The sequence below is a fragment of the Pimephales promelas genome, chromosome 20 (assembly GCF_988280905.1).
Source record: "Pimephales promelas chromosome 20, fPimPro1.hap1.1, whole genome shotgun sequence".
Taxonomy (NCBI): Eukaryota; Metazoa; Chordata; class Actinopteri; order Cypriniformes; family Leuciscidae; genus Pimephales; species Pimephales promelas.
Window position 1 is genome coordinate 30294310 of NC_142788.1, and position 27548 is coordinate 30321857.

Genomic DNA, 27548 nt, shown 5'->3' on the forward strand with positions numbered 1-27548 from the left:
GTGAAACTGTTGCTGTTGTCGCGGGTGTGTTGAGCTTCACATACATCAGCTCTTGTGAGGATGTGAGTGTTTTCTAGCGCGTCCTGGGCTCCGGAGCGCGTAAGTAAACACGACTCGTTTTTCTGATTTCCTTCGATTTATTAGTATGATTTGAGTGGGATCATGCGTGGTGGTTTGACTGCAGCACTTGTACTGCGGCTCTGAGTCTGATGTGTTGGTATGTATTCTGTGTCATAATTACAGTCTGTCAGGGCTGATGTGGGAGAAGTGCGTGGTTCAGATCCGTGTTTCTATGTGCGTGTGACTCCCACGCAACGCGAACCCGCTCAATGCGACGCAGAAACACACGCAAAGCGCGAGCTGGAACACGAGATGCGTGACTGAGTCTGCCAGTGCATACATGACCGGTACATTAGTCATATATGAACATATGAGCACATCAACACATCGGTACTGTCATATTACACTCTTGAATACTGCTGTTGCATGGCATTTTACTTCAAAACTGGGTGTTTTCTAAAATATTGCTTCTTAAATACTCCTAAAACACTCTCACAAGTTAAGTGAATTTGATTTCTTCAGTACGCTCTTAAAAATAATATTGGCATATATGGATCAATGAACAATATTTAAAGTGATAGTTCACCCAAAATGTGGATAATGTGAATAAAAGCCTGAATCAAATCTAATTTTACTTCAAAACAGGGTTTTCTCTTCAATTACTGGTACTTAAGTGTTAGTACGAGTGTAACTTCAAGTTAAGTGAAATTGTTTACTACAGTACACTCTTAAAAATAATGCTTCGTTAATGGCATCTATGGATCCATGGACAATCTTTAAAGGGATATTCACCTGAAAATGTTTTAAATCTGTTTATCATATAAAGCGATTGAGTTTCTTCAGAAAATCGAGTAACCGTTAGTTTTACGATCTCTTTATCAACTTTTTTGAGGCATTAAAGTGGTAGTTGCGTAGCTGTCAATGGAGGGACGGTTTTGAAACTTAAGTTGAGTTAATAATGGCTATTTTCATTTTTGTGAAAAGTGGGTGAACATCACCATCATCCATAAAATCTCTCCATTCCACAAAAGCTTCTTTATATTGGAAAACGGTTCTGTTAAAATGTTCACAAAAAACTTCTTTATATCTCACTAAAAGGTTCTTTGATGAACCAAAATAGGTTCTTCTCTGGCATTACGGCAATTAAAATTATTTTTTTTTTAGTTATACATTTTTTATTTTAAAAGTGTAACAATGTCCATCAGTGAACATGCATGAATCATTTTCATTTCACATATTTTTTACTCGGACATTTTCACCAAATCATGTATTGTGTTACTGTTGTTTATTAACACATATTTTATTAACACTTTTTTTGTATTAGAAAACCCCATCTTGATAAGACTTTTTTCATATATAGTATTTATAGCCTACATCTGCTTTGGATAATTTGACATAAAAAGTACAGCTGAGGAAATTCAAGACGTTAGATGAGGGTTGAACAAGATAAATCTCCAGATAATAGGCATTTGATGGTTGGATGTTTACAAGACAGTTTTGACAGTGAACTTTATATCACAAAAATTAAAAAGCTATTCACATAGTCACAAATTTGTCTGCTACAAATTGCTATTGTGTTGCTACTCTAAATGGTGTAATGAATGATCATTTTGTGCAATGATATTTCTAGTAATATACAGTAAAGTGTGATGCTTGCAACACCACGGTCTTGGGTTCGATTCCCAGGTCTTACAAAATGTTATGCAATGAAATTTTTACCACATCTAGACGGTTTCTTCTCATGCCAGTGATTTAATAAATTTATCTGGTTCGTAATCGGAATGACTGATTGAAGTCTGATGAAGATCTCGAAGCTTTGTCCATCATCATCATCATCATGAGTGTTCAGTTTTTGAGGTCACGCTGACCTTGTTTACATGGAAAAGGACAGAAATCATTGTTTCTCTTCAGCTCTTAGAGAATAACTCTGTTACAGACAAAACCGGCAGGGTTTTTATTTGCATTAAGTTAAAGATTAAGTGATTTTATTTGGATGTTTAAATAAAAATCTTATATCCAGCTTAATATGTAACTATAAATAAAAGTGCTTATAAATCTGCAGTCATTGACTCGGGGCGGGGCTATCCGTTCGGCTGACCAATGGCAGATTAGGGGAGTGTCCAGGAAACCTGTTTGAGACGGTCATCGTTTTTAAAGCTTTAAAATGCAACGTTTAGCTGGTAAAAGAAACCCTTCTCAAACATAAAAACATCCCGAATAAAGTAATGGACGTTTTATACAGTCTATGTTTCTGTTCAGATATGCAGATGATTTGAGAAGGTCGTCAGAATGTGTTTATAGTATCAGCAGTCTTTTTTCCCCTCGTCCTCCTTACATGTTCTCATTTTGTGCGCCTGGGGACTGAACCCAGAAACAGGATCAGGAGTGTGTCCAGGTAGAGCTGTGTTAAACCGGCTGACAAGATTCTTTGTTTGTTTCTAGGACTCTCTTTCTTTGAGCGGAGACGGGCCGAACACTCAAAATCGACCCGTTTTTCTTTAATCGCCATTGCCAGATATTTGTAGCATTTATTTATTTGTGAATCGATATATTGGTTAAACTCGAAAAATTCCAATATCGTGCAAAATTTCAGTAATTCAACGTAAAAGGTGAAACTTAATATATTATATAGACTTGTTGCATGCAAAGTGAGATATTTCAAGCCTTTATTTGTTATAATTGTGATGATTATGTATTACAGATATGAAAACCTTTTCACATATTTCTAATTTTGAATTTGGGGGTTTCATAAGCTGTAAGACATCAAAATTATAACAAGTCTATATAATATATTAGTTTCACTTTTTAAGTTGAATTACTAAAATGAACATTTGCACGATATTCTAATTTGTAATGTAATATTTTAGGCAATTTTTTTATTTATTCATGTATTTAATTGATTTGGCAGATATTTGTAAATCCAGCTAAATTTATTTTATTTTTGAATCTGTAAAAAACAACTAATTTAATCTGCATTGCCAGATATTTGTAGCATTTATTTATTTATTAATAGATATTTTTGATATTTTGGGCATTTTTCCATTATATTTATTTATTCATGTATATATTGGTATCGGCAGATATTTGATGCAACACGGAAAAACCATCGCAGTGGACTTTAGCCAGAGCCGGTTGATCCAGCAATCCGTTATCGGTGCCGATTAATCGGCAAAACCAATCAATCGGTCGATCTTTATATATCAGTATTGACAGATGTTCATTTTTAGACAGATTTATTTATTTATTTGGTTCTTGCAGATATTTGTAAAGCTAAATTTATTATATTTTTTAATCCGTAAATAATAATTTAATCTGTATTGCCCGATTTTATTAGCATTTATTTATGAATAGGTATTGGCAGATATATAATATTTCAAGGCAAAATGTTTTTTTTTTTTAATTCTTTGACAATATTGTGAGGTATGGTTGTTCCCCAAACCTGCGCCTGATGTGTTTGTGAAACTGTTCCTCCAGCCGGAGCATTCGCCGCTCTGCTATTTCTGACGTTTAAAGGCTGACGGCTGTATTTTTAGCTCTTTTCAGAGAGGCTTGATTGAATTAGTCCGAGTCCAGAGCTCATATGCGGTGGAAAACAGGCTGCTTTGGCATTTTTATTTGATCATTTGTCTGTGCTTGAGGAAGTGACTGAATGACCTGTCGATCTCTGAGCTGTGGCATTGACTCTCTCAGGAAGAGTCATTATGGCCAAACACATTTCTTAATGTAACTTTTACTTATTTAAACTGTAAATTGATTTTTAGTCCTTGAGAACTCTTTGAATAAACCATTTTAAATGGGTGATATTCATAATGTTTAATCCAAATGTTCAACTAATCCATTGTATTTTTTAGCTCCTCCCCTCTTGATCACATGACTTGATTCAGTAACGCCCACTTTTCCATTGTTAAAAAATAACATTCTTCTTCTGATTAATTAACAGGTTTCACAATTTAAATGGGTTTTGTAAATAGTCGGAGTGATTTTTGAGTTTCGTTTAAAAAGTAGTTTTGTTAAATGTTACATTTTCATATGCCGAATTCTCTGAACATGTTTATGTATTTCATCTTTGATCACATTCTGAATTAGAAAATAATTTTAATACAGTTCATTATTGGTCGCTTAATAGACGCTAAATGTTTTTGAATGACTGTATATACGTGATATATGTGATTTATTTCCTCAATTATTCATTTATTTAGTTGTGTATTTATTGGTATTGGCTGATATTTGTTTTTTTCCAGCTATGTTTATTTAAGTTTTTATTTAATCCGTATTGCCAGTTATTTATTTATATATTGGCAGGTATTTCAAGCATTTATTTATTTAGTTAATTTGGGCAAAATGTATTCATGTATTATTTTTTTTCTTTAACCATTGGAAGATATTTGATTTCAGGCACATTCCACAATTGAAAATCATTATAATGAAGCTAAATATAAATTATGAGATATAAAAATGAGTATTTCGCCTCAAAAGAGCATTGAGTGTCTCATAGTATTAGTTAATTTGTCACTTGACTAAAGCAAAACGAACAAATCGTGCATGAGCGACCAATCACTAATCTCGTGTTGAGGTGTGTGTGTGTGTGTGAATATGTTGGTGTGTTTGTTGTAATCGCACTTCTGTGACGTGTCTGTCTCCCCCCTCCGAGTCCCAGACCTCACGTTCATCCCTGATTTGTTGGTGTTTTGGTCTGAAGTGATGACATCCACATCCACAACTCTGTGCCAGCGGAAACACACGCTCACACACAGACGAAACATAAAGACGTCCATCTGTTTGTGTGTAATGCACGCACTGAGACCCAGAAAGACCAAATGGAGACTTTAATTTTACATGAGATGCTCCAGAAAAATCACATTGAGTCTTGAGTCAAATTTTCTCCAATTATTAATGAAAGACCTTTTTTTTTGTCACCAAATAATTGTAATAAATAATAATTGGGTTCAAACAGGTCATCAGAATGTTTTTTAGTCTCAAGTCCTTAATGATTTATATTAAAACATTGATATAGGAGAATTTGTCTCTTGGTGTTTCTCCTACATAAAGACGCCAGCAATCTCACATTAGTTTAGGTCTTATGGTTTTTGGCCGCCATGTCTCAGCAGCACCAGAATAGCATAGAGAGATCTGTTCATGTTTGCTGCTGTTCTCCACTAATGCAGCATCTAGTCAACAAATTAATTACTGTAAAATGACATGAAAACACGTACGGTAATGAACTGTAAAATATACCGTCTGTTTTAAGCCCGTATCTGAAGTACAGTGTAGCCTCGTGTGTAAAAACAAACTCCACGAGGCATCAGTGATGGGTTTATTTGGCCTCTAGAGGGCGCTCTTATACTGTATAATGATATGAAAACACGTACGGTAATTTACTGTATAATATACCGTCTGTTTTAAATCCGTATCTGAAGTGCAGCGCAGCCTCGTGTGTAAAAACAAACACCACGAGGCGTCAGTGATGGGTTTATTTGGCCTCTAGAGGGCGCTCTTATACTGTATAATGATATGAAAACACGTACGGTAATTTACTGTATAATATACCGTCTGTTTTAAATCCGTATCTGAAGTGCAGCGCAGCCTCTTGAGTAAAAACAAACACCACGAGGCGTCAGTGATGGGTTTATTTGGCCTCTAGAGGCGCTCTTATACTGTATATTGATATAAAAACGCGTACGGTAATTTACTGTATAATATACCGTCTGTTTTAAATCCGTATCTGAAGTGCAGCGCAGCCTCGCGTGTAAAAACAAACTCCACGAGGCATCAGTAATGGGTTTATTTGGCCTCTAGAGGGCGCTCTCGTACTGTATAATGATATGAAAACACGTACGGTAATGTACTGTATAATATACCGTCTGTTTTAAATCCGTATCTGAAGTGCAGCGCAGCCTCGCGTGTCAAAACAAACTCCACGAGGTGTCAGTTATGGGTTTATTTGGCCTCTAGAGGGCGCTCTTATACTGTATAATGATATGAAAACACGTACGGTAATGTACTGTATAACACACCGTCTGTTTTAAATCCGTATCTGAAGTGCAGCGCAGCCTCGCGTGTAAAAACAAACTCCACAAGACGTCAGTGATGGGTTTATTTGGCCTCTAGAGGGCGCTCTTATACTGTATAATGATATGAAAACACGTACGGTAATGAACTGTATAACACACCGTCTGTTTTAAATCCGTATCTGAAGTGCAGCGCAGCCTCGCGTGTCAAAACAAACTCCACGAGGCGTCAGTGATGGGTTTATTTGGCCTCTAGAGGGCGCTCTCGTACTGTATAATGATATGAAAACACGTACGGTAATGTACTGTATAATATACCGTCTGTTTTAAATTCGTATCTGAAGTGCAGCGCAGCCTCGCGTGTCAAAACAAACTCCACGAGGTGTCAGTTATGGGTTTATTTGGCCTCTAGAGGGCGCTCTTATACTGTATAATGATATGAAAACACGTACGGTAATGTACTGTATAACACACCGTCTGTTTTAAATCCGTATCTGAAGTGCAGCGCAGCCTCGCGTGTAAAAACAAACTCCACAAGACGTCAGTGATGGGTTTATTTGGCCTCTAGAGGGCGCTCTTATACTGTATAATGATATGAAAACACGTACGGTAATGAACTGTATAACACACCGTCTGTTTTAAATCCGTATCTGAAGTGCAGCGCAGCCTCGCGTGTCAAAACAAACTCCACGAGGCGTCAGTGATGGGTTTATTTGGCCTCTAGAGGGCGCTCTCGTACTGTATAATGATATGAAAACACGTACGGTAATGTACTGTATAATATACCGTCTGTTTTAAATTCGTATCTGAAGTGCAGCGCAGCCTCGCGTGTCAAAACAAACTCCACGAGGTGTCAGTTATGGGTTTATTTGGCCTCTAGAGGGCGCTCTTATACTGTATAATGATATGAAAACACGTACGGTAATGTACTGTATAACACACCGTCTGTTTTAAATCCGTATCTGAAGTGCAGCGCAGCCTCGCGTGTAAAAACAAACTCCACAAGACGTCAGTGATGGGTTTATTTGGCCTCTAGAGGGCGCTCTTATACTGTATAATGATATGAAAACACGTACGGTAATGAACTGTATAACACACCGTCTGTTTTAAATCCGTATCTGAAGTGCAGCGCAGCCTCGCGTGTCAAAACAAACTCCACGAGGCGTCAGTGATGGGTTTATTTGGCCTCTAGAGGGCGCTCTCCTACTGTATAATGACATGAAAACACGTACGGTAATGTACTGTATAATATACCGTCTGTTTTAAATCCGTATCTGAAGTGCAGCGCAGCCTCGCGTGTAAAAACGAACTCCACGAGGCGCCAAATATTTAACAAAAATATCTGAATAACAGACGTCAAAGATTAATTAAGAACTATTTATATTTTATTCCAATATTGAAGACACCTGATGTTAACAAGCAAAATTACTGAAGGAGAAAACCGTAATTTTAAGACAATCCTAAAACAAACACAGATCACCATAATGGTGACTTAAATGTAAGTTTATGTTTGTTGTTGTAAGTTTTACTCATTTTAAATTGTTAACTTTTAAGGAATTAATTTGATTAATTAATACTCAATTCTAATTTGTTAAATTTAATTAATAATATTGCTTGTAATCTGTTGCCACAGTTTTTTTGATTAGATAATGCGTATTTGTTACAGTGTAATTAATGACAGGGTGAACTAACCCTTTAAGCATTTTTCCATAACCGAATATCAGTTTTGTAAAATCGGATTCACCGATAAATGGCGGCATTTTGTGGGTGTTTTGAGGGTAGATGAGTCAACAATGGTGTTCACTGGTAAAGTAATTCGCTTTGCTTTTTATTAATAAACTTTATTTACCATAACAGCCATTAATGCACAAATATCAATTCTGCATTTTGGTTATTGGGCATATATTAAATGCTATAGCGGTTATACAAAAAAATATATGATATTTCATATATTATTTATGTATTTGTTTTACAATCTCTTCTGGTGTATAGTTGATATTTATCAGGCGATATGGGCTTTATCTATAGAGAACACTAACATGATGAACTTCTTAAATGATGTCGCTATAATCGCAGGTGTTTTTGATCTACATCTGACTCACCAAACTCAACTCTTCATCTCTCATGTGAGCCGTGTGTTTCTCTGTGTGTTCTGGACACGTCGAGGCTCGTTCTCCTTTAGTTCAGCGTGTCGCTCTTTAATGGCTCTGAATATGCTTCTGCCACGCGCTATTTATAGCTGCATCCTAATTATCTGTGACCCACACGCGCACAAATACTTAACTCTGCGCCACACATGAAACAGAACAAACCAGCACTGAGGAAACATTTGCTCCTTTGTGAGATGAAATAAGATTGTGCTGATGTTGGTTTTAGGATTTGTTGTTTTGTTTTGGAGAGCATTTGGTGAAACTGGTAAACAACCCCCTAGAACACACTAGCAACCACATAGCAACCACCTAGCAACCCCCTAGAACACACTAGCAACCACATAGCAACCACCTAGCAACCCCCTAGAACACACTAGCAACCACATAGCAACTACCTAGCAACCCCCTAGAACACACTAGCAACCACCTAGCAACCCCCTAGAACACACTAGCAACCACATAGCAACCCCCTAGAACACACTAGCAACCACATAGCAACCCCCTAGAACACACTAGCAACCACATAGCAACCCCATAGAACACTCTAGCAACCACATAGCAACCCCCTAGAACACACTAGCAACCACATAGCAACCCCCTAGAACACACTAGTAAGTCTGTCTCTATCCATCTATCTATCTATGCATTGATTTTATGTATTTGTTTAATTGATATAGTCAGATATTTTATATTTTCTATAACATTTATTTATTTGTTTGCTTATTTTTTATTCTTTTTTGCTTATGTAATTATCATCATATTGACAGATATTTTATATTTCCTATAATATTTATTTATTTATGTAATTATCGATATTGACCGTTTCTTTACATACATTTCCAGCAATATTTTAATAAATTTATTTAATCGGTAGTTATTGTCAAATATTTGATATTTATGGCAATATCTATTTATTTGTTTGCCTATTTGTTTATTTATGTACTTTTGTAATTATCGATAGTAACAGATATTTAATATTTGTAGCATTATTTTATATATTTATTTAATTGGTGTTGTTAAATATTTGATATTTATGGCAAAATTTTACCCATGTAATTAGCATATTGACAGATATTCAATATTTCTAGCAATATTTTATAGATTTAGCTAAGTAATCATCAATATGGTCAGATATTTAATATTTGTAGCATTATTTTATATATTTATGTAATTGGTATTGTCAGATATTTGATATTTCCGGTATTTTATTTTTTTTAAATTTATTTACTCATTTCATTATCGGTATTGACAGATATTTCGGGACTTATTTTATTTAGTTATTTAATTGGTATTGTTAAATATTTGATATTTATGGCAATTAGCATATTGACAGATATTCAATTTTTCTAGCAATATTTTATAGGTTTAGGTAAGTAATCAGTATGGTCAGATATTTAATATTTCCAAAAATATTAAATTAATGAATTATTTTCTAAAAGGTGTCAGATATTTGATATTTTGGGCAGTATTTATGAATGGATGGTATTGACAGCATCTGTCGTGTGTGTTTCCTCAGGTGTGTGTGCTGACAGACATCATCATGCTCAGAGTCTCTCGGTGATCCGGTCCGTCCCATGATTCCACAGCAGGCCGCCCCATGCCAGCCCGTAACCACGGCGCCCGCGCGGGCCGTTTGAGTGGATGAGCCGCCGGCCTCCAGTGATGTGATGCACAGGTTTGAGGTTCTTGGGATTGTGGGGGAAGGTCAGTACCGTCACACACACACACACACTGAAACACAGCACACTAACTCTGAGTGTTGTTGAATGAAACCTGACGTGGGTCATCATTTCATTCGGACAAAACTGTGCAATTTATGTGTTGTTGTTATTTTGGCAAATAATATCCTGGCAAGGAAGAAAACTCTCAATTGTGGAAATTGTGTAAACAGTGGTGTCTGTCTGGAACAGGAATATGTTGGAAAAATTGAAAATGTGTATACAAAGCAGAATATACTGTGTGTATGTATACATAAAAGATGGAAGTACCCCTTTAATGCATTTAATAAGCATTTTATTTTATTGTACTGCTTTATATATTCTAGAAGAGTTAACACTTTTATTCATCAAGGATGCCTTAAATTGATCAAAAGTGACAGAAAAGACATTTATGATTTTATAAAATAATCTATTTCAAATAAATTCTGTTTTGTTTGCAAGTTAGGGTGATTTTTGAAAGATCACGTGACACCGAAGACTGGAGTAATAATGCTAAAAATACAGATTTAAATGACACATTACTATATATTCACAGAAAACTGCTGTTTACAGTATTTTGGATTATATTAATGTACTCTCGGTGAGCAGAAGAGACTCTTAAATGATGTCAATAGTATTCGGCCACGGTCTTTATATTTAACTTGAATGTTGCATTTTTAAAGCTCTTGGTCATGAGTTATGAATGTGTTGGAGAGTTAGTCTCCGCTGATTCTGTGTGTTGAGGTCTCTCTCTCTCTCTCTCTCTTTTCTCTTTCATATGTACTGTATGCATGAGTGAAGTTAGATTTTTTAGAAACGAGTGTTGGGTATTTCGCGTCTTGAGACTCTGTTTTAAATCCATTGCGTTCCTTCTAGCTCTTTTTTAAAAGCTTTTTACTAAACATTTTATATCTTAATTTTATTTCTAAATAAAGTGATCTTAAAGTCTCTCCATCTTGAATGAGGGTGTGGTAAAAGTCTCGGGGGATCAGGTTATTTTTACTCCTTCATCTCTCACACTCTGATGCCCCACTAACACTGCTGTGAGTGTGTGTGAGTGTGTGTGTGTGTGATTCATGAGGACAGAAATTTGTATAATGACATACACTGATATTACAACGTGAACGTGATTTATGAGGACATTTCCTGAGTTCTCGTATTTCAAATGACTTGCTAAACAGTAGGGATGGGCAACGATTAATCGTGATTAATCGCATCCAAAATAAAAGTTTATGTTTACATAATATATGTGTGTATAATTAATTTGCATATATAAATACCCACACATGCATGTATATATTTATGAAAAATGTGTTATTAATATATCAAATATTTATATTTATATATTAATTGCGAATATATATATATATAAAATATATACATGCACATATTTCTTAAATATATACATGCATGTGTGGGTATTTAAATATACAAATTAATTATACACACTACACACACATATATTATGTAAACACAAACTTTTATTTTGGATGCGATTAATCGTTGCCCATCCCTACTAAACATCCCTTTTATTAATGTGAAACTGCATAAAGTTTCCTGTGATGGGGGGGTTTAGGGGTAGGGCATGTGTGTGTGTGTGTGTGTGAGAGTGTCCTGCTGTGTGTTCAGCTGTCAGTAGATCAGTTCTCTCTCTCTCTGTTGGCCATCAGTCGTCTAATCTCCCCTCATCTGTTCTCTTCTCTCTCAGATTCACTCGTTCTCATCCCGTCGTCTGTGTGTATCCTCTCGATGATCATGCTAATTGAAAGCCAGTTGATTTGGTCGAGTGTCTGTAATATGCACACGTCAATGGAAATGTTGTTAGAGGAAACTTTGGCTTTTCATGGTGGAAGTTAATGGGTTTTGATTAGAGACACACACTGGAACTGAACTAATTTTGTGTTTTAAAGGGACAGCTCATCTAAAAATGACCATTTTGTCATCATTTATTCCCATGTACACTCTTGTGTCAGTCCTAACTGTGCACTTTTAGTCTCATTCAATTAGATTTTATTTGTATATTTTCTATTTTAATTTTAGCTAGAGTTCAGTAAATATTTTTTTTTAAGTTAAAATTGTGTACTGCAACTTAAACTAAGTAAAAATTAGAAATTAGGTTTCTAATTAGATTTCCTCTGCAACCAGATTAAATATAATATGCTAAAAGAGCTTCTTGTTTAGTGAAACTGACAATTGTCAAAAACAACATTTGTGTGTAAATAATATACCGAGTCCTTGTTATATTTTCTCCTTATTCAGGAAAAGTGTAAAAGAACTGCTGATGGAGTGGAAACTGTTGCGTCTGGATAAACGGGTCACATAGTTTCACTTTTATGGCCTCGTTTTCTTGTTTTTCCTCTATCTCAGCTCTGTCAAAAGCAGATATGTCGTGAAGATTAGCCTGTCTCACTTGATCATCATGAGTCATTGCTGAATCTGCTCATTCCTCCTCAGCTGATTGGTGGAGGCGAGTGCGACGCTCCTCCTGATTGGCTGAGGCGGAGGAGTGGGCGGGGCTCGGCAGTGTAGTTTACCAGCATCACGAGTCGAATATGAGCATCACAGGCTGTTTCACTGCAGGCCATTCGCAGTGTGTGTGTGTGTGTGTGTGTGTGAGAGAGAGAGCACGCTGTTCTTTTGGTCCGTCTTCATTTTACATCAGTGCTGCGCTGATGTCATCGCATTGTGAAGCGGAGGATAAATAACGAGAAAACAAACCATCACTCTGCTGCACATGAGACCAGTGGAACATTTCTGTGCTTCTCAGATGTTTGCTTAAGAGAAATAACAATAACTCGCATCCAGATGTCCATGATTTGAAATGTTTGAGTTCATATCTTGAAGACTTTTGACTTCAGGCATGCAGATCTGGAGACACCAGTGTTGTTATGCTTAACTAAAACTATTACAAATCATTAATAGAAAACTTAAAAATGAAAAACACGTAACTGTTTCTGAACTCCTGAAACGCCTCCATTGTAGTCTTGAGTCTCTTTTGGGAACGAACACGTCACGATATTCCTCATTATAATAAAAAAATGCGCTGAATAAAGGGGCGGGGCCTGGTTGAGTTAGTTAGTGGTGTGTTAAACTGGCGGTTATGGTGAGGGCGGGACATTTCCCCAAACACACTCGAAGCGCTCGACCAATCACAATACACTGCTCCAGCCGACCAATCAGAGCACAGTGTGCTTTTCAGGAGGAGGGGCTTCATAGAGACAGGAAGTAAACAGAGCGTTACTGACAGACTGGGCAGAGAGGAGCCGCAACAATGGAGAATATGAGGAGAATAATCAAAACCTGTTCTAGGAGAGCCGGAAACAACATCAGGACTGTAAAAGGGCGTAATAGGTCGTCTTTAAAATATAAACTGAAAATATAATAAATAAAATCTAATTAAAAATATGAATGTATACAATACTGTAAAAAATGTTGGTTTTAGGATTTGTTGTTTTGTTTTGGAGAGCATTTGGTGAAACTGGTAAACAACCCCCTAGAACACACTAGCAACCACATAGCAACCACCTAGCAACCCCCTAGAACACACTAGCAACCACCTAGCAACCCCCTAGAACACACTAGCAACCACATAGCAACCCCCTAGAACACACTAGCAACCACATAGCAACCACCTAGCAACCCCCTAGAACACACTAGCAACCACCTAGCAACCCCCTAGAACACACTAGCAACCACATAGCAACCACCTAGAACACACTAGCAACCACATAGCAACCCCCTAGAACACACTAGCAACCACATAACACACTAGCAACCACATAGCAACCACCTAGCAACCAATAGAACACACTATCTATCTATCTATCTATCTATCTATCTATCTATCTATCTATCTATCTATCTATCTATCTATCTATCTATCTATCTATCTATCTATCTATCTATCTATCTATCTGTCTGTCTGTCTGTCTGTCTGTCTGTCTGTCTGTCTGTCTGTCTGTCTGTCTGTCTGTCTATCTGTCTATCCATCTATCCATCTATCCATCTATCTATCTATGCAGATATTTTATGTATTGTTTAATTGATATAGTCAGATATTTTATATTGCCTAAAATATTTATTTATTTGTTTACTTATTTTTTTATTAATTTGTTTGCTTATGTAATTATCATATTGACTGTAAATACTGTAAAAAATGTTGTAACTGAAACAAAGATTATCGTAGTACATTTGACAATTAGTTTTTCTACTTCAAAATTTAATGTTTAATTTAATGTGTTTTGTTATTTGTGATATTTGCTAGCAATTTCCAAGTAAAAATGTTTTTTAGTGTATGTATATAAATAACACTGAGATGAATGAGATTACTTGAGTGTTTTTCTCAAGAGAAACATTTGAAAAGCAGGATCTTCATCACAAGTCTCCGTTTGCTCTCCTTTCAATCTCATGGCTATGTGATTGAGATATTGAAGCGATTTAATGTCTGGTTTTTCTTCAACGCTGATGTAAAAATCATTCCGATCCATAATAAATGTCTTTTCCTTTTCATTATTCATGACAGTGAAGTGATCAAATCTTAACATCTTATTATGTCGGAATATGAAACGGTGGCTCCATCAGCATTAATCATATGAATCATCTTTTTTGGACACACACACACACACACACACACACACACACACACACACACTATGCTTTTGAGTTCTTCTCTACAGTTAGTCCAGTTTATATATATATATATATATATATATATATATATATATATGTGTATGTATATTTTAGGGCTGTGCAAAAATTAATTACGATTAATCGCATCCAAAATAAAAGTCTGTGTTTACATAATATATTTGTGTGTGCTGTATATAATTATTTTGTAAATATAAATACCTATGCATGCATGTATATATTTAAGAATTATTTGCGCTTAAATTCTGTGTGTATATATATATATAAACACATAATCTATATTATATAAATATAAATAATTTATATATGAATAACACATTTTCTTAAATATATACATGCATGTGTGTGTATTAATATATATAAAATAATTATATACAGCACACACAAATATATATTATGTAAACACAGACTTTTATTTTGGATGCGATTAATCGCAATTAATTTTTGCACAGCCCTAATATATATGCTATTATGCAAAAAAAAAAAATGCATAGAAAAACAAAGCTCACATAAAAAGCATACATAATCAGTTATTAATATTTTGTTGGTTCTATCTTGTTTTTGCATGTGATCATCGAGTGAGTGGAGGCGGGGCTCATTTGCAAATTCATAGAACTGCGTAATGAGGCATGAGACATATATATAATGATAATAGATATTTGTAGTGACTTGAGCATGTCTTATATTCCTCATTTTTTTGGTAAAGCCTTTGAATAATATGGGGGACATGAATCGCAATATATCGCAAAATCGAAACAGAAAAATATGTTAGGAATCGTGGCCCAAATATCGCAATACTATCAAATCGTCACATTTTTGCCAATTCCCACCCCTAATATTGAGCTTAATAACCGAGTAGCCCTAATATACTCTATAAGAGTAGCTGTTCCCTTACGAAAAACAAGTATATTTCAAGTTCATTTTATGTAGTATACTTAAGTAATGTTCAAGTATATTTTTAAGTATACATTATGTAGTAAGTATACAAATGTCACTATGTAAGTGTACTATTTTAATACCGCTTGGGACTAAATTGGCCCACTTTTAGTACATAAAAGTATATGAAGAGTTCAGATGCAAAAGCCTCTAAATCCCATTTGAAATTTTCTTCTTTAATGATGATTTTTATCAAACTTGTATATTTAAGTTCAGTGATTTCACTTAAATGGCAATGATAATTACCTATTAATTGTTATTTAAGTGATATTACTGAACTTAAATATACAAGTTTGATAAAAATCATCATTAAAGAAGAACATTTCAAATGGCATTTAGAGGCTTTTGCATCTGAACTCTTCATATGTTTAAGTGTACTTGTAACAGTAAGTGCACAACTAGTTCATAATTATGTATCTCATGTGTACTGCAAGTGAATTTATGGGTATACTAGCAGTTTACTTTTTTACTTATGCAAGTATACTTTGAATACTTAATTATACTTTTAAGTATTTCTGGATCAAAAGATTGAGTACAAGAACATACTTGCTTTTCTCTCAGTATAAGTCAAGTACACTTAAGTGTAATATATTTCTGAGAAGTACAGGAAAAATAAACTAAAAGTAAATGTCTTATTTTTAGTTTAAAAGAAGTATACTAATGGCACACTTGAATAAACTTCTTTTTCGTAAGGGTTGACGTTGAGCAGGTTGTGCTAAACGTGTTGTTGGGATGAGCTCAGATCCTGTGGGACTGGAGATTTGTGCCACAGATAGAGCCAGAACCATCAAAAAAACACAAACATGCGTGCCAGTTTGCGGCATGTTTGGGCTAAACGCGCTCATATGAGATTTATAATGAGTCGGGCTGATTGAACGAACGCGTTGGCAGTGATTTGTTGCCCGTCCCGAAGGTCTGAAGAGAAAGCAAGATGTTCTTACTGTTCTCTTAACGTCTCTCTCTCTTTGTCAGGTGTGTAAATCAATGCCTCGTCTCTCTTCAGTCGCTTTATTCATCAGACACAGAGTGCTCAGGGTTTGTTTGGACAGGGGTTTTGGCATCTGCTGAGAATCCTGTTTATAAAGACAGGTAGAAGTGGGTGAAAGTTTGAGTAAAACCTGTTTGTTTCTCTCTCTCTTTCTCTGGCAGGAGCTTACGGCGTCGTCCTGAAGTGCAGACACAAGGTACGAGCTCACTTTTGTTCTCTGGAGAGACTTCAAATCACGTTTTTCATGCACACAACAAGTCATTTTAGCTGCACAATATCTTTATTTCCAAACATAATAACATTACATAAAAGTCTTGCCCCACAACCCACAGAACTTTGTTCATCAGACTATCCGAAACATGACCTCATAACCCCAATAACAAATAAAATGAATAACTAAAAACAAAGGAAACAAAAATTCACAATAAAATAATAAACGAATGCTACATAAAAATAAATAAATAAATAATTTAATGGAGGGAATAAGTACAAAACCTACCCACAGTTCTCACCAATATGCGCTACACACGAATTAAAGAAAGAAAGAAAGAAAGAAAAGTTTTTATTTCGAACATGTAGAAAATAAACAAACAAACAATACATAAAACAACAAAAAAACAACACATTTTTAACTTATACATGTCCGAAAAGGAGTAGGAAGAAGCATAAGCTTATTCAATCCTACCCCATCTTCAACTAATTATAACTAATTAACCTATGTGTATATACATCTTCAAAAAAAATTACATAAGAGAAAATAAATAAAAACTAATAATAATAAAAAGAGAGAAAAAAAAAGAAAAATATATAAATAAACTATCACCTAACTAATAATCTTCATCCTCTCTATACCTTGCAAATATCATTTTTTTTTACAATGCTTTCAATTCAATTAGTAAAGCTTTAAAGGATTTTAAAGAAATTAAAGGATTAGTTCAATTCAGAATTAAAATTTCTTGATCATTTACTCTCCCCCACGTCATCTAAGATGTTCATGTCTTTCAGGTTTTTGAGGAACACACTCCAGGATGTTTCTCCATATAATGGACTTCAATGGGGTCCAAACGGGTCGAAGGTCCAGATGTGAGTTTCGGTGCAGCTTCAGAGTCTCGACACGATCCAGCCGAGGAATAAGAGTCTGATCTAGATAAACCAGCCGACATTTTATACAATAAATGTAAAAGGTTAAAAAAAAAAGGATTAACCGCTAATGCTCGTCTTGCACGTAATCGCGTTGAAAGGTCACGCGTGTTCCGGTTCAGAAATGTAGGATAGGGCGAAAAACTCGTTGTTTTACGTTTTATTTTATTTTTTTGTAAATGGAGTTTGACTTAGTCTTCGTACGTTGGCTTTGTAAACACTAGGTCGGTTCTTCCGCCTACATCCCACTTGACCTTTCAACCTGATTACGTACTGTGTGGCGCATCACAGCTCGTACAAGACGAGAATTTGTGGTTAAAAAGTGTATAAATGTTTATTTTGTTTATTAAATGCCAGACTCTTATTCCTCGGCTGGATCGTGTCGAGACTCTGAAGCTGCACTGAAACTCACATCTGGACCTTCGACCCGTTTGGACCCCATTGAAGTCCATTATATGGAGAAAATGCAGTGTTTTCCTCAAAAAAACTTAATTTCTTTTCGACTGAAGAACAAAAGACATAAACAGCTAAATAAATAGAAAATGATCAGGAAATTTGAATTCTGAAGTGAACTAATCCTTATAATAAAGATGAAATAATAAAGATTTTTAAATGTGCTTGTTTTAAGTCTCTTCTGCTCATCAAGGGTGGATTATTTGATTAAAAATACAGTAAAAAAGTGAAATAATATTACTATTTGAAATGGCTGTTTTCTATGTGATTTATACAGTAAAGTGTAATTTATTCCTGTGATCAAAGCTGAATTTATCATCATTACTCTCATGATCCTTCAGAAATCACTCTAATATGAGGATCTGATGCTCAAGAAACATTTATTATTTCTGACTCTGATTTCAGAGGAGATTTATCTTTACTGATAATAACATACGCTGATTTTTATATCTGTGCATTATGCTGTATAACAGTACCAGCGTGTTAAAATGGTCCCGATAGTAACAGGTTTCTGTGTCCGTGATGTGACATATGTGCGTTTATCTATTAATATCTCCTCCGGTTATGAGCAGTGCTGCTCCGTATCCCCGCGGCCGTGAGACAGATGGTCCTCAGCTAACACACACACACACTCTCTGACCCGAACACACTCGGTTCACTCCATCTGCTGCTCTCACCTGCAGTGTTTTGCTGTCGGACCGATGCTCACGGCGTGTCACACTCCTGTTGCAGTGTGTGTCGCTTTCATTCACTGGAGATTTGTTTATGGAAATGATTTCGGATCTGTTATGTTTCAATCCGATTCAGATATTTTTACATTACACGAACAATTCTTCAGTGCATGAGCAGTTTCCAGTCGCCACATTCAGATCAAATTTGATGTATTTTTTTAAATAAAATGTATTTAATCTTTTTTTTTTATCATTTTTATTTATTTCAATCAAATTGGACTTATTTTAATAATTTTCATTTTAAACCAAATGTATTATTTGTTTATTTATTTAAGTAAAATTTGACCTATTTAATATTTTTTATTTTGATAAAATTATTTATGTATTTTTTTTTGCCAAATTTGACTTATTTAATTTTTATTTTAATCATATTTATTTATTTATTAAAATAAAATTTACTTATTTTTATCTCTTTATTTTAGTGCAAGTTATTAATTTATTTTAATCTTATGTGATTTATTTGATGCTTTTATTTTATTTATTTTTTTTCCAGTTTTTCTCTCAGCTTTTCCCCTGACCCATAAAGAATGCACTTAAACTTTTCCATTAAGTTTTGCATTATAGGACATTATTTAGTGTATTATTATTGATTATTATTATTATTGTAGCCTGACTTATGCTCTGTGCATGTAAAGGTATAGTGGTTTTTGTGATTTTTTTTTTTTTTTTGCTCTCATGAGCACTCACCGTAAAGCAAAACACTGGCTATAACATAAAGACATATGTGCAGTTTGTATTTTGCATGACATTAAATCAGATCTGCAGATGGCCTTAATGTAAAGACTAATGTATACCAGTATATGAACACGAGCTGTTCTTGCTGTGCTGGAGTGCATTGTAATGTATCAGCACAAGCATATAGCGGATAAGTGTAAACTGTCTGCTGCGAGTCCAGATCAGTGTGTGTGTGTGTGTGTGTGTGTGTGTGTGTGTGTGTGTGTGTGTGCGCGCACTCATGCACCTGGCCATTGACATGAAAGAAACCCAGCCAGAATAAAGGGAATTATCCGCTGTATAATTCACACTGACTGTGATCTACTGCCAACACACACACACACACACACACACACACGCGCGCTCAATATAGCCTCAAACACACTCACATGTCATTTTGCATCATCATGAATGTGGTCGTTTTAACTAACGATATTTTAGGTCGTTCTTGATCCGACAGAGAAACTGAGCGTTCACACTCACGTCCGCGAGATCATTTGTGTAAAACGTTTCATTTGACATTTTACACAATTTTTCTCTTAACGTTTTATCCTTTGAATTTAAATGTTAATCTACATTTTTATTTAATATGTTATTTATCTTAATTTTATTATGTATCAGATTCTTTTGTACCTTTAAAATGAAATGGTCATTTAAATTTGTAATTGTATTTAATTAATTTTATGTTTTTACTTTGTTTATTTACTGTTTATTTATTTATTTATTTATTATGTTTCACACTATTATTCTCAGATCCCTTAATATCTTTTAATTTAATTATTTTAATTTATATTTATTTATTTATTTACATTTAAGAAAAAAATTCTCTAAACTTTTCAGCAGATCCCTAAGTCCATTTATTTATTTTTTATTTTTATTTATTTATTTGTCTTTAATTTTTTTTATTGATTTTATTTATTTATTTTTAACTTTTCAGCATATACAATAGTACATTTAAATTATTTATTTTATTTTTAATTCATTTATTTTAATTTATATAATAAATATATTTAATCGATTTGATCTATTTGTTTTTTAATATTGCTCTTTCACTTATCATAGTTGATCAGGTTCAGCCTTAAAGCAGTTTCTCATTTCCCACAATGCACCTGTGCTCTCCTCGGAGCGCACCGGGTGAAAGAGGTCGGCGTGTATTCTTAGTTACAGAAACGGTTTCTGTGTGTGTGTGTGTGTGTGTTTCACTGAAGGCTGTGGCTGGTGACTAACATCAACTTACAGTCAGCGAATATAATCGTGCTTTGTCCTCTTTCTCTCCGCTCGAGTCTCGACATGCTTCTGAATGTATTTAACGAACATGAACATCTCGTTCACCCGATGCGAGCTGTCAGATTTAAGTGGCTCCAGATGAACCACGGCCCTGAAAACTCACTAAATTATAAAAACATAATTAAGAAATTAGTTGTCTATTCTTAACCTGCCTTGTTGACAAGCACACTTTTAAAGACTACTTATTACGCCCTTTTACAGTCCTGATGTTGTTTCCGGCTCTCCTAGAACAGGTTTTCCTGCTTGAATGTTGATTATTCTCCTCATATTCTCCATAGTTTGGGCTCCTCTCTTCCCAGTCTGTCAGTAACACTCTGTTCACTTCCTGTCTCTATGAAGCCCCTCCTCCTGAAAGCACACTGGGCTCTGATTGGTCAGCTGGAGTAGTGTGTTGTGATTGGTCGAGCGCTTCGAGTGTGTTTGGGAAATGTCAAACAGCTAGTTTAACACACTACTAACTAACTCAACCAGGCCCCGCCCCTTTATTTTGCGCATTAATTATTATAATGAGGAATATAGTGACGCGTTCGTTCCCGGAAGAAACTCAAGACCTGAAGCGTCAGCAGAGATCGACACTGATCCTCAAACAACTCTGTAAAGATGCTTTGAAACGATCAGTATTGTAATAAGCGTTATATAAATAAAGGTGACTTGTGTTTCAGGGAGTTCAGAAACCGTAATATAGAGAATAACTCAAACACTACACACTGAAGAGAGACGAACGCTGGCAGGGAACGAGTTAAAAGATCCCACGGGTCTGAGCAAACGGTGAAATGTGTGTTTAGGCTGTTCACTTGTGTATCTTACCTGAGGCGTTTGTAGCCACACCACACAAGCATGTGTTTGCGGAGGATTAATGTGTAAACGCTTCTGTACGGAGACACCGGGAGAAACCCCAAACCACAGTTTCCAGGAGCCTTTCTGCTGGACGTGTGAGAAACGTTTGTCGTGTCGTCGTGTTGCTGATCTCAGATCTGTCTGTTGGGGTTTGATAATGTCTCTCTGAGACTCAATAAAAATGTGCGTCTACACCTAGAATGTTCAGCATTCAATTGCCTGACTAATGTTGACATCATCATAATGTGTTTGCAAAATTGTGATTGGCCGTCTTTCATGCATATATTTGCATAATGATCCGTGTTTGGTTTTGTGTTCCTTTGCATCTATTTAACGATCTGTAGCTGTCATTTATGTGACGAGAAATTAAAACGGAAAACATTTAATGATGCTAAATAATATGTGACCCTTGACCTGAAAACAGTCATAGGGTCAATTTTTATTTTTATTTTTTGTAGCAGTTTTTAATACAACACAAAACGTATCCAAGTCTCACAAAATGTTTACATAAAGATTGTTGTACATAAAATAAAATAAAACACATACCCCCCACCAGACAGAGAGAAAAAAATACACTTTAAATCACTTAATCAAAATTGAAAAAAAAATAAAAATCATAATAATAATAATAATAAAATAAAATTAGGGCTGTGCAAAAATTAATTGCGATTAATCGCATCCAAAAATAAAAGTCTGTTTACATAATATATTTGTGTGTGCTGTATATAATTATTTTGTATATATAAATACACACACATGCATGTATATATTTAAGAATTATTTGCGCTTAAATTCTGTATATATATAAATACATAATCTATATTATGTAAATATAAATATTTTATAAATGAATAACACATTTTCTTAAATATATACATGCATGTGTGTGTATTTATATATACAAAATAATTATATACGGCACACACAAATATATTATGTAAACACAGACTTTTATTTTGGATGCGATTAATCGCGATTAATTTTTTGCACAGCCCTAAATAAAATATAAATTGACATAGGGTCAAATTTTTTTGTGTATGGTTTGTGTATGGGTGTATTTGGCCGAATACAACAACAAAAAAATCTAAATATTGAGAAAATTGCCTTTAAAGTCAATTTTTGTTTGCGATTTTGCTGCATCCACCCCCCAAAAAAATATTTACTTTTTATATATTTATGGTAGGAAATTTACAAAATATCTTCATGAAACATGATCTTTACTTAATATCCTAATTAGCATAAATGAAAAATTACCATGTATTGTTGGCGATTTCCACAAATCTACCAGTTCGACTTATGACTGGTTTAGTGGTCCAGGATCACGAATGTCCAATAAATGCGCTCAGGCTCAGTGTGACACAGATTTCTCCTCAGTAAGTGTGTATGGAGAGAGCATAAAATGGGTCAGAACTCTGAGACGAAAGAGAGAAAGAGCTCTTTCCAGGCGTCACCTGTTGTGATGCACACACACACACACACACACACACTCGTACAGTGTGTCCGTGTTTCAGCTGAAGCGAGCGGGCCGGGGCGAGTGCATTGGCGTCACGCTGTCAGAGAGATTAAAATAGCGCGGGCGTCTGGCTGATGTCTCACCACCTTCTCTTATTGTTCGGATTGTTTTCGTTTCATCTGAGCGAGGATCCGTTGGGCTCAGCCAATCAGGAGAGGGTGTGTGTGAGAGGGATATGAATATGCATGAAATGCTAATTCCTGTTATATTTAAATGTGCTGATGGCCTGTAGCATTGGCTCATGCTGCAGTGCTGTGTTTTTAACAGGGACACTGTGTGTGTGTGTGTGTGTGTGTGTGTGTGTGTGAAGCGCGAGAGGCTTCAGGGTGATCAGGAATCTGTCTGTGCTCTCAGATAAATCAGTTCAGCTCTCACGCCCCAGTCCACGCTCTTATCGTGAGCAAACACACGCGTCAGGACCTGCACCGTTCATTTATCTATTAGTTTTTATTATTATGCATTGATTTATGTATGCGTTTATTTATTTATTTATTAATTTATGCATTTATTTAGTGTTTTGTTGTTTCAGTTGATAGTTTTTGTTTGTATAATTTATTTTATGTCTAGTGCCTTTGATTCTGATTGTGGTTTAGATAAGTACTTGCTGCACAAAAGTTTTTCATTAATAACGTTACGCAAAAGTAATGCTGACCAGTGCCTCAGTTAACAATCTGAACTATTACATCCATTTCTGGATTCACTGCATCATAGAAAGATTCATCTCATTAATTCATCATTCATAATAACATATTACTTTTGACCAATAGGTGGCGCTGACACCAAATTGATGTGGCGTGTTCGTCGTTGGGTGACAATTACACACATAAAGTTTGGCGTTAGTATGTTGAATCTTTCCTGAGATACAGCTTCAGATCTAGTCTGGCATTATGCCATCAAATTTATCGATGCGGAATTGGAAAACGGTTTCGACTAACGACACGAAAATAGCAGGTTTTCAAAATGGCGGTTGGTATGGCAAATTTGGTATCTATTTTCTCGGCATGAGCCAAGGAATCCATTAAGACCAGTTTCGTTACAACAGGCTAATTTAATCAAAAGTTATTGGCATTTTTTATATCTCATTATAACTTTTGAACGCATGGTGGCGCTGTAAATTCAACACAAGATGCATTTTCTTCACACACAGTATCTGACATGTTTTTCCACACCTTTTGATTGACAGGATACAATATAGAATGAAAATTTTGCTTATATTTCCTGATAAATCGGTGCATCAGAAATGTTTGTTGATCATCAGATCCTCATATTAGAGTGATTTCTGAAGGATCATGTGACACTGAAGACTAGAGTAATGATGTTGAAAATTTAGCTTTGATCACAGGAATAAATTATTTTAAATATATTCAAACTAAATAGTTATTTTAAATTGTAATAATTTTTCACAATATTAAAGTTTTTTTTGTTGTTGTATTTTTATTTAATCAAATAAATGCAACCTTGGCGTGCAGAAGAGACTTCTTTTAAAAAAAAGTTTTGAACGTACCGATCCCAAACTTTTGAACGGCAGTGTGTACAATATGTATAGAGAAAGATGTAGCAGTGTGTGATTTATTAAGCACAGTACATGTATGCAAACACACATTTATGAACACCTGACAGGGTTCTTCAGGGTTAGTGAGATTGATTTCAGCTGTGTCTGTAAGAGTTAGTTTTACACACCGTGTGAATCTAGAGCACTGAAGGATGCTGGGAGGATATAGAGACAGCAAATGTGTGTAAAATAGGCCAGAGAGAGAGAGTGTGTGTGTGTGTGTGTGTCGAGTCCTTTAGTTCTCCTCAACACACATTCACAGGGTCCAAAATGCCCGCCAACAGTGTTGTGAGTATAAATGTGCTCTGCTGAGTGTGTAACTGCGACAGAGTGTGTCTCCATATGTTGGTAACCATATGGTAATTATTTATTAGGAATATGGCTTTAATTAAACTGTAAGAACAACAATGACTGGCACTGATGTTAGTGAGCAATATATAAATATAAAAGTTTAAAAGTTATGTATTAAAAAATTGATTTATTAGCTAAATAATCCAAAAATGTGCATTTAATACAGTATTTATGGCTGGGAATGTTCTGGTTCAGCGCTGCTCGAACTCTTCAGTGAAGCGTCTTGATGTCGTGTGTTATTCTTTCTCTCTTGCAGGAGACGAATGAAATCGTGGCCATTAAGAAGTTCAAGGACAGTGAGGGTGAGTCTGGGACTCGTGAACATAGATGTCTATATAAAGGCTAGATGTCTTAAGGTGGAGTTTCTATCGTCATCACCGGCGGCCATCTTGTCACAGGCAAGCTGATGTAAGATGAGTGGTCAGCACGAACACAAATACTCTTATCTCGTTGAAATCTTGACGGATTTACAAATGGTTTGGTTTCTTACAAACGCTATTAACGTGGCTATAATTATCTGGATAATTATTTATTTATACACTTATTATTCTTAAGTATGCTGTTTCATAACTACATCTCTGACGATTATAACAAACCAGACCGTTTGAAAATCGGTAGAAAATTGAGCAAGTTATGGCTATTTAAATAGTACATGTACCATTAACACAATGTTACGAGTGAGCGAGCTGCCTGTGACAAGATGGCCGCCAGGTGCAGACGTCGACCTCCATTGGCCAGCAGCGTGGACGAGATGTCTAGCCTTTATATAGAATCTATGCTCGTGTACACCTCAGATTATCCTCCATCTTCAGCTCTGCACTCGTTCACGCATCATCTAATATATCACAATAATGAACAGGTTTTTACAAAGTTACATAAACGCACGTCTTTATCTTTGTATTCGGTTCCAGTGTCACTTCCATCCGTCCATCCATCCATGCGTCCATCTGTCCATACATCCATCCATCCGTCCGTCCATCGTCCATCCATCCATCCATCCATGCGTCCATCTGTCCATCCATCCATCCGTCCGTCCATCCATGCGTCCATCTGTCCATCCATCCATCCGTCCGTCCATCCATGCGTCCATCCATCCATCCATCCATGCGTCCATCTGTCCAGCCATCCATCCATCCGTCTGTCCATCCATCCCTCCATCCATCCATCCATCCTTCCGTCCATCCATCCATCCATCTGTCCATCCATCCATCCATCCGTCTGTCCATCCATCCCTCCATCCATCCATCCATCCATCCATCCATCCATCCGTCTGTCCATCCATCCCTCCATCCATCCATCCATCCTTCCGTCCATCCATCCATCTGTCCATCCATCCATCCATCCATCTGTCCATCCATCCGTCCATCCATCCATCCATCCATTCATCCATCCATGCGTCCATCCATCCATCCATCCATCCATGCGTCCATCCATCCATCTGTCCATCCATCCATCCGTCCATCCGTCTGTCCATCCATCCGTCCGTCCATTCATCCATCCATCCATTCATGCGTCCATCCATCTGTCCATCCGTCCATCCATCCGTCTGTCCATCCATCCATTCATCCATCCGTCTGTCCATCCATCCATTCATCCATCCATCCGTCTGTCCATCCATCTGTCCATCAATCCGTCCATCCATCCATCTGTCCATAGATTTGTCCATCCAAACGTCCTACGCATCCATCGATCCATCCATTTTAGTCACAGTAACATTAACAAGAAATTGAATATACAAAAATAAAAGCCTGTTCAAAATATCAATAAAAAATGTTAATAATATATAAATAATACTAAAATAACACTGGTTACTTTCAAGAGTAATGTTACTTTGCTTTACGACTGATAACAAGTAACAAATAAATTTATTTCCTTTTTTTTTTTTAAAGTAACCAATAACTTTCTAGGTTCTGTTACTTGTTCAGGTCCTACAGTACTTCAGTGTGAATGAACAGAAAACTAACACATGTTCCAGTCCAGTGAGGCACTCGAGTTATTTGTTTTTAGGAACATATCAAAAGCTTTTATTCTTTCATGGCTTAGAGATTTTCTAAACGAGCAGCGTTGCGGGCAGTCAGCCTGAATCAGTGTGTGTTGATGGACTGTGTGTTCAGAGAATGAGGAGGTGAAGGAGACCACCATGCGTGAGCTGAAGATGCTCCGGATGCTGAAGCAGGAGAACATCGTGGAGCTGAAGGAGGCCTTCCGGCGGCGGGGCAAACTCTACCTGGTGTTCGAGTACGTGGAGAAGGTGAGACGAGACCTTCAGCCCGACCTCTTCTGATCTTAAAGAGACAGTTCACCCAAACATGAAGACTAGCCCATGATTTACTCAAACATGAAGACTAGCCAATGATTTACTCAAACATGAAGACTAGCCCATGATTTACTCAAACATGAAGACTAGCCCATGATTTACTCAAACATGAAGATTAGCCCATGATTTACTCAAACATGAAGATTAGCTCATGATTTACTCAAACA

General features: G+C 35.9%; 1 protein-coding gene across 4 annotated transcripts in view; it reads left to right on the forward strand.

Annotated features, from left to right (window-relative positions):
- Nucleotides 1-27548, forward strand: part of LOC120471209 (cyclin-dependent kinase-like 5) — a 51644-nt gene continuing 24096 nt past the window's right edge. For all 4 annotated transcript variants that reach the window (XM_089124747.1, XM_089124748.1, XM_089124745.1 and 1 more), the window contains exons 1-5: nucleotides 1-99; nucleotides 9735-9922; nucleotides 16648-16682; nucleotides 25321-25366; nucleotides 27179-27315. In XM_089124747.1, the coding sequence (XP_088980873.1) occupies nucleotides 9886-9922; nucleotides 16648-16682; nucleotides 25321-25366; nucleotides 27179-27315 (255 nt within the window). In that variant the 5' untranslated portion in view covers nucleotides 1-99; nucleotides 9735-9885. The remainder of the gene's footprint in view (nucleotides 100-9734; nucleotides 9923-16647; nucleotides 16683-25320; nucleotides 25367-27178; nucleotides 27316-27548) is intronic.